The sequence below is a fragment of the Paramisgurnus dabryanus genome, chromosome 7, assembly GCF_030506205.2.
Source record: "Paramisgurnus dabryanus chromosome 7, PD_genome_1.1, whole genome shotgun sequence".
Lineage (NCBI taxonomy): Eukaryota > Metazoa > Chordata > Actinopteri > Cypriniformes > Cobitidae > Paramisgurnus > Paramisgurnus dabryanus.
In genome coordinates this window covers 37,874,344-37,883,391 of record NC_133343.1, presented here as the reverse complement: position 1 = coordinate 37,883,391, position 9,048 = coordinate 37,874,344, and the positions used below count along the sequence as shown (strand labels likewise).

At 34.5% G+C, this 9,048-nt stretch overlaps 1 protein-coding gene across 10 annotated transcripts in view; it reads right to left on the bottom strand.

Moving 5' to 3' along the window:
* Positions 1-801: 801 nt before the first annotated feature.
* foxp1b (forkhead box P1b) overlaps positions 802-9,048 on the bottom strand; it is a 234,659-nt gene continuing 226,412 nt past the window's right edge. For all 10 annotated transcript variants that reach the window (XM_065279803.2, XM_065279797.2, XM_065279796.2 and 7 more), the window contains one exon: positions 802-3,105. In XM_065279803.2, the coding sequence (XP_065135875.2) occupies positions 2,961-3,105 (145 nt within the window). In that variant the 3' untranslated portion in view covers positions 802-2,960. The remainder of the gene's footprint in view (positions 3,106-9,048) is intronic.

The window sequence follows — 9,048 nt, the reverse complement described above, 5'->3', positions numbered from 1 at the left end:
GACGGCAATCCATCCAAGCTTGAATCGTATCCCACTGTCCTTCGGTGAAAAACAGATTGCCCTTTTCATCAGTAAGAAAAACGATTGGATAAATTTACATGTAGTATTAACTACCATTAAAGTACCTTGTACCCAGCTTATTGGTTGACAGGAGTGTTTTTTAATATAAAAAAGTAATAAGTTGACAGACACTAAATCACAATCATAGAGCATTGCCAAGGATAACAAAGGACATCGGGAATCCCGTTGTGGATTTACAAGATAAGTGGCATACAATCTTAAATGGCAACATAAAAAACATCAACATGTGTCTATTATTGTGTGGTCCAGTTTGAAATCTGTTCACATTGTGTTATGCAAATGCTTTCCCCTTTCTGGATTTAAATATCCTGTGAACACAGTCCTAAACTCTTTCTTCATAAGCATCATCATCATCATTATTTCCAGATAGAACACTCCCTTTTTCCTTTTCATTGGCCCAAAGACAACATCGCTTTGATTTGGTCGTCTGTTGGTCTCTCCTATTTTGGTCATGGGCAAAGACAGCTGCCCGTCGAACACCCCTTTGGCTTTTTTCACCGATTTATTCACTATAATACAGTTTGAAACATTTCATCTTTTTGCATTTAGCCAGTGTGGGGAATACTAAAGATATTTGGCCTTTATGTTAAACTATTGCATGAACACAGAATATATCAACTTGTAGTATCTTTGGTAGTCACAGACAAAGTAAAAATAAAAAGACAATAAACACTGGAAGTAATAAATAAGAACAAAAAAGTGGTTGGTTGCAATCTTTAAAAAAAAAAAAAAAAGTCTAATCTATACTTTTCTAATCTCTGCGCAGTCCAAAAATTTTGCCTGTCCTCTAAACTAGCAGGCAGCATTTCCGAGTTGTTTCCAAGTTTCAAGAACATCCAGTCGGAAACAACATGAAGTGAACGGTTATAGTGGGCTGCCCCAATGTTGTAATGCTCAGTGGTCGTGGCTGTAAATAATCCCTTTAATCTTGTGTGTAATTATTAATAATGCCTAATAACAGAGAGGACGAACCAGTCGTGATGTGGTAAAAAAAAATGCAAAGACAGTTTCTGAAAAAGTTTCTGCTAACAAAATCACAAAAAGCTTGATGACTAACAATTATCAATGATGCTTTGACATTTCATTCTTTTTTTTAAATATAGATGCTTGGGATTCGGTTGACGCTAACATGCATCACCACAAAAAGGGATTTTTGAAAGTAATTTTTTTTTTAATGATAAACCTGCGTTGATTTCTCTGTCATTCATTCCATAGGAAAATTAAACTTCATCGGTGCGTGGAGAGAGAGAGGGAGAGCCTTCATTACGAATAGTGCATTTGCAGAGAGTCGTCATGAATGAGAAAACGTGTGTGTGTCCGCCCATAAGGGGATGTGAGTGCGGAGTGGCGATCCGAAACGCTGGGAACAAATGACAGAAAAATACTACACGGTAATGCGACATTCCGTATCAATTTTCAAGGAAAAGATAGCATGACGAAAGAAGCCTGACACATTCATCCAGTGCTAAGCACACCATAACTCCACATTATTATTCATGAGGTCTGATCAGTTACCAAAACAAACAAACCCAAAAAAAAAAAGGATATATAGCTAACAGCACAGAGTAATGAAAGGACACTACGTTTAAATTATTTGCTCAGGAACCCTCAAGACATTTTCCAGCTGTGACGGAAGCAAACTTAAAGAAAGAGTTTGCCCAAAAATGACATTTTGCGCACCCTCTCGAATTCAAAACCCATATCAAAACCCCGTAACTCCAATTATAAATCGCAAACTTCTCTAACTGTGGGTTCCCACCAGTCGCGTTTGAGGCATCAAATTCGCGTCTACCGCGTCTAGTTTGCCGCTTGAACATTTTGAGTTTACTCGCTTCATTCACGTGTGAAATTCTAGTCATCGAGACATTCACGTGGGAATTCGCGTCATGGGAGGGGCTTTTGCGACTCCGCTCGCTTTCTGTAATCACGCAACTACTACAGCAAGCTCCTGATTGGTTAACGTGGGGTGTTTTTCCGCCAAAGTTAAAATTTTTCAACTTGCGCGTTTCCCGCGGCAACGCTTAAATCGCGCCATTATCGCGAACTAGATGCACGAATGAGGTGAAATCGCGTCTACCGCGCTAACTGCCTCATATGTGCCAGCAGACCTCCAGACGTGTGTCAACGCATCTTTACATTGACTTAACATTGAAATAACTTGCGCTTGACGCCTCTACCGCGGCTGGTGTGAACACAGCATTAAGCCAAGGAAATGTCGTGTTTTTTATTTTTCGTAATTGTTCCTCACACAAAGATATTATGTGGCTTCCAAAGCCTTTAGAAAAGCTTAAGTCCACATTCATTTTCGCTTTTTGCTAAGGAGTGAACGGGACATTATTGAAAATGTTCAAAAGTAACAGATTTGAAACACGAAGAGGGTGAATAAATGATTTTCATTTTTGGGTGAACTATCCCTTTAAGAAGGTCTGAAGAAGGCAATGATTTAAAGTCACATACGTACACGCACACCATGTGAGTGGCACGCTCCAAGCGCTATTGATTTGTGTGTGTGTGTGCTTTACAGTTCTGATCAGTGTTTATTAGACTCAGAGGGCGATGAGCCAGTCTTTCTCTGCTGCGTTTCAATGTCCGCTCTGGTCTCGGTGACACTTTGCCAAAAGGAAGTAGAAGCAGGCCCCCAGTACCAAACGTCTCTTCATCGAGTGACGAGTAGAAATTTACGCTCTTGAGTCTCTTAACCGAAAAGTAGAAACAAATCAAAAATACTTCCAAACGGATTTGATTTTTCTTATCACGTAATTGGTATTTAAATGGCACTAAGAGTAACATTTGAATAGCTGTCAACAAGAGTACTGTGAATTCAGTCTTGGGCTTGCTATATCTCGCAGTTAGTTTGGCCTCGTCGGGGGAAACCAGGCTTACAGCATGTCCTCGTGCCCGTGGTCGTCCTCGTAATCTCTGTGGTGATCAAAGTCTGGACTGTGATTGGCTGTCGTCACGAGGGAAAGGGGACCGTCGTGCTCCTCCGGGTCCAGTGGCTCTTCTTTAACGCTGATATGATGCCTAAAAAAAAAAAATCAGGAAATGTTTCACTATTTTTCTGGGACAAACATACAAAGCATCCAAAAGTCTACTAAGCTTGGGCAAACACTTTATCGTGAAATTGTAAATGGGCTACGATATGTGCATTTGCAAAATCAGTCTTAGGGCACCACCAGACTTGTTGTTTTAGAAGTTTTAATGTCCATCTATATTTATTTTTCAATCCATTTCATTAAGATACAAACAGAAAATACAGGAAATATGTACAAAAAAAATTAAAATTAAATGTTCAGGACATCTTTACTCAGAATGAAGTAAAAATATAAATATCTTAAAAATTAGGACTTAATTTTATTTAGGTTAAAGAGATCCTGCAGTTTCCTGCTATTGCTCAAGTGGAAGTGGAGTTTACCCTAAAAACTTGACACATCAGTTTACATTTTTATGAATTTTTTAATACTATATAGACATTTCCTGTATTTTCTGGATGTATTTTATTAAAGAAACTGAGAAACAATTATATATGATCACTATAACATTGCAAAAACAACAAATCTAATTCTGGCATGGTGGCCTAAGACTTTTGCACAGTACTGTATAAAAAAAGGTAAAAAGTTAGGAAACAAGGTTTAGGTTTAAATGTTTAAAATTTCTTTTGTGGAAAAAAATATAATTTTGCTAACATTGTTTTCTAATCAAAGAAATTAATAACATTTTATTTAAAAAAAATTTTTTTGAAACTGATAACTTGAATATAAAAAAGCAGCAAATGCATCTTATGTTGAGATCTTATCTTAAGGCGAAAAATATACTGTATGGGTCAAATTATTGTTTTTTATGCCAAAAATCCTTAGGATAAGTAAAGATCATGTTCCATGAAGATATTTTGTAAATTTCCTTTCGTAAATATATATAAACTTTATTTTTGTGAGAGGAGGCAGTTGCATATAACTTTACTTGGACAACTTTAAAAGTGTTTTTCTCAAAATTTAGATTTTTTTTGCACCCTCAGATTCTAGATTTTCGGCAAAATATTGTCCCATCTTAAACCATACATCAGTAAAAAGCCTATTTATTCAGCTTTCAGATGAGATGATGAGATTTTGATGAGATTGATCAAATCTCAATTTCAATAAAGTGACCCTTTGACTGGTTTTATGATCCTGTGTCACATATACAAATGTTTGAAGTATAAAATATCACACATAACATGTTATAAATATATATATTTTTAAATGCATCAAGAGTATATAAATGACTTCTCATACTTTAATAATTTTTTACGTTTTTTTTTTACAATTAAACAAAACATTACATATTTACTTAATGTACTGCTGCATCTTATTTAAATTCTAGGCACAGTACTGTATAAAAAAGGTAAAAAGTTAGGAAACAAGGTTTAGGTGTAAATGTTTAACATTTCTTTTGTAAACAAAAATATTATTTGCTAACATATTAATTTCTTTGATTAGAAAACTAAAAATGTATTTAAGAAATGTTTTTGAAACTGATAACTTAAATATAAAAAAGCAGCAAATGCAAATGTTGAGACCTCAGGAAGAAAGCGAAAAATATATTGTATGGGTCAAAATTATTGTTTTTTTATACAAAAAATTATAAGGATACTATGTAAAGATCATGTCCTATGCAGATATTTTATACATTTCCTACTGTAAATATATAAAAAACTTTATTTTTGTGAGTGGAGGCGTATAACTTCAACTTTAAAGGTGATTTTCAAAAAGTTAAGATATTTTTGCACCCTCAGATTTCAGATTTTCAAATAGTTGTATCTCGGCCCAATTTGTCCCATTTTAAACCATACACCAGAAAAAAGCTTTCAGATGATGTATAAATCTCAATTTCAACAGGGTGACCTTTGACTGGTTTTGTGGTTCTGGGTCAGATATACAAACGTTTGAAGTATAAAATACCACACATAACATGTTATAAAGATATATATTTTAAATGAATCTAGAGCATATAAATTACTTTAATTGTTAACAAAACCTCTAAAAATGTTTAAACAAAAAATTTAATATTTACTTAATGTAAATATCTCCATCTTATTTAAATTCTAGCAGCATCAAATTAGTTGTTATTAATTATATAAATGAATTATATTTTGATAATGCACTGAATACTTTTATAGATTAACACATTAAGGCCACTGCCATGTTAAATCTACATGTACCTTTATAAAAAACTGTACATGTGTTTTTTGTTCTGTTATAAAAATTACTACTGATAATCATGAAATTTCACAATTTAATACTCGTATTTGTATTGGCTACTTCAATTAACTCTTAAGGTACCATTGAAATATTGTGCGACAATTGTGTAAAATTGTGACATTTTTTATCTCTTTATAATGAAATTCTAACAGCAGTGACACAACGGCACGTCAAATAACTTCACTTCCCTTTCCAGCTTCCAACACCGGTATACCTGCCGGCTTTATTTTCACAGCTGGTCTGACGACAGTGTTTTCACTTTGAATTGATGAATGAGGTAGATTAACAAAGTGCGACGTGGCGACGAAAGAATGGACCACAGCGAGCGGTGGCAGGCGAACGAGCCGTCAGATTCCCGGTGGCGTCGGATCAGCGCCGCTCGGCGCGCTACACTTCTCACTCGTTAACATGCACAACCTGTGAGGCGGCTCCCCGGAGGACGACCCCGCGTGAGCTTCCGTCATTAATCAACTTCAAGTGCGTGAAAAACCTCGCAACGCGGTGACCAGACGACGGCGCGTACGCTTTAAATACACGCACAATTAATGCAACTTCTAACTGAAGTGTCAATAAGGGAAAGAAAAGGAGGTGTGCAAGGGAAGGAGGGGTGATGACGGGGCCCAACACAAACGGCTGTGATAAGAAACAGAGCCCTTACAAGAATAATAACACTGTCAGTTGTAAACAAGGCAATACACATGAACCATCGGCCCACAGTCTGGGCAAAGGATTGTCCGCAGAGATGAGATCTGCCAAATTTCTCATTACAGAAATATGGTAGGAATAGAGCGCCAATGAGCAAACAGGGAAGGGAAAGAATAGGACAAAAAGAAATGAATGAAAGGATAAACATAACAAGTACTTACTTTCAGCAAAATTAGTCTATAGGATTGCTTGGCAAATTAATTGTTAACCACAACTGATCTTAAGTGCAAATAACAACGCTTTTTAAAGTTACGAGTGTTAAGAAAGCATGTTAATGAGTTATCGTATGTATGCCTGAATAAGAAAGTTCATCCCATTTTATTGGTTTCAGATCAAAGCATCCCCACACATCCCTTGGCCTCCGGTTCTCAATCTCTTGCTGGAGGGCAAACATGGAGTTGTTATTAATATGCTACTGAGCTTCATTCTGCTTTAGTCTTTATTGTAATTAGGACTGAGATTTAAGTAGCCCTATACATGAACCTTTCAGTTGTGTGCAACAAAGACACAAAAAAAATGATGCCAGTATATAACAGTTGCACTATGATAATGTAAAGCGTTTACCACATAATTACAAGCCTGTTGTATCTTGTATCATGTTAAGACGGATATAATAACATAGATGGATTGACAATACCATGCAATCATTTTGATAGTTAACATTTAATTATACCGCTCAAAACAAACTCATAAATTGAGTCTTCAGGGGCTGTGTTTAAAGGTTTATGTTTTGAAAGGGTTTTAACATTTGTTTGAGGCATGCATCATTTGCAATTTCATTTATAATCAAAAACAAGCTATGTTTTATTAGAAAGAAGTTTTGATGATGTTGCCGCAAACTTCTCTATACTTTTTACACTGCTGTTCATAGTATTTATTCTTTATGTTATATCAAACTACTTTTTATTACTCCTGCTTTTATTACATTTTTCTTCTTTTGTTAGATGGAAAAGCATGTTAAGTTTAATACGATGCCTGCTATGAATCATATAAATTGACTAAATGTTTAAGAGTTGAGAACAAAGTATATACAGTACTGTGCAAAAGTCTTAGGCCACCATGCCAGAATTATATTTGTTGTTTTTGCAATGTTACAGTGATCATATATAATTGTTTCTCAGTCTCTTTGATAGAATACATCCAGAAAATACAGGAAATGTGTATATAGCATTAAAAACTGTATACAAATGTAAAAAGTTTTTAGGGTAAACTCCTCTTCCAGTAGCAGGAAACTGCAGGATCTCTTTAACCTAAATAATATTAAAACCTAATTTCTAATTTTAAAGAAATTTGTCTTTTTATTTCATTCTGCTCAAAAACGCTCAAGTTGTGTTTAGTGCCAAGAGGTGTCACACTAAACACCGACGATGCCTAAAGACGACATTTAGTCCTGTTTTGTTTTTTTTACATATTGCCTGTATTTCCTGTTTGTTTCTTAATAAAATAGATTGAAAAATAAATATGGATGGACATTAAAACTTCTAAAAAAACAAGTCTGGTGGTGGTGGCCTAAGACTTTTGCACAGTACTGTATATAAAATAAGTACATATTTTAATAGATCATAATCTATTTATGAGGACAATAAAATGTGCAATACTACAATTTATTCTTTTATACATATATTAGAGATGCACTGATATAAAATATTCCTGCCGATATTTTGTTGGTATATTAACTTGCATTAACAAAACTCTGAAGATTACATTTTCTGAATTTTATTAATTCATATAATGATCATAAACCTTGAAGAACAAATTTTTGTGGATTCTCCAGGGGTAATATTGAACATTAAACTAGTCATGTTTCTATACATTTTCTATGCAGAGCTCAAATTATTTGCATTTCCGTGTTCTCATATATTGACATATATTATATATCAGCCATGACTATCGGCCGCCTTAAACATGTAAAAATTGCTTTTATAGACCGGTACTGATTATTGGCCGATAAATCGGTGCATCTCTAGTATACACACACACATATATACATATCTTTTCCTATGTTTTTTCTTTGTCTTTCTAGTAAAGCTGCTTTGAAACAACGTAACATTGTAAAAAAGCATCAAGTAATTAAAGCATGAAAAAATTTAACTGGACTAACTGTATTCATGCTTCATGACATTTGCATAAAGTATTAGATCTTACAATACTAAGTTGACATTCTGACACCAAAAATACAGTATGGTGCAAAAGTCTTAGGCCACCACCCCCAGAAGTTTTAATGTAAATCCATATTTTTTTAATCTATTTTCTTAAGATACAAACAGAAAATACAGGAAATATGTAAAAAAAACAAAACAGGACTAAATGTCTTCTTTAGGCATAGTCGGTGTTTAGTATGACCTTTCTTGGCACTAAACACATTTTGAGCACTTTTGAGCAGAATGAAGTAAAAATAGTGATGCACCGATGTATCGGCCGCCGATATTTATCGGCCGATTTTTGATGAATTTGAAACCATCGGCATATCGGCAATAGCACGAGAAAGGCCGATACCGATTGTTTATTAATTAACTGCATAAAGAAATCCATTATGTGTAAAAAAAAAATATTAATATTGTTAATAAAATAAATGCTGAATAGCAAAAACCACCTTTGAAGGTTGTCATGCTGTCTTATTATATTTGTTTTAGCTTAATTTGTGCCTCTCTTATTAGGTTGGTCAGTTGAATGTTAATGAGATAAAATCCATGTTCAGTAAAAAATAATTTGATGCAGAAATAAACTAGCCAATAGACCAACTGTATAATATTGTTTACAAGTGTTTAATATCGGTATCGGCCAGAAGTTGTCTGTTTAAATCGGTATCGGCCCAAAAAAATCCTATCGGTGCATCCCTAAGTAAAAATACAAATTTCTTTAAAATTAGAAATTAGGATTTAATTTTATTTAGGTTTAAGAGATCCTGCAGTTTCCTGCTATTGCTCAAGTGGAAGGGGAGTTTAACCTTAAAACTTGACACATCAGTTTACATTTTTATGCAGTTTTTAATACTACATACACATTTCCTGTATAAGAGACTGAG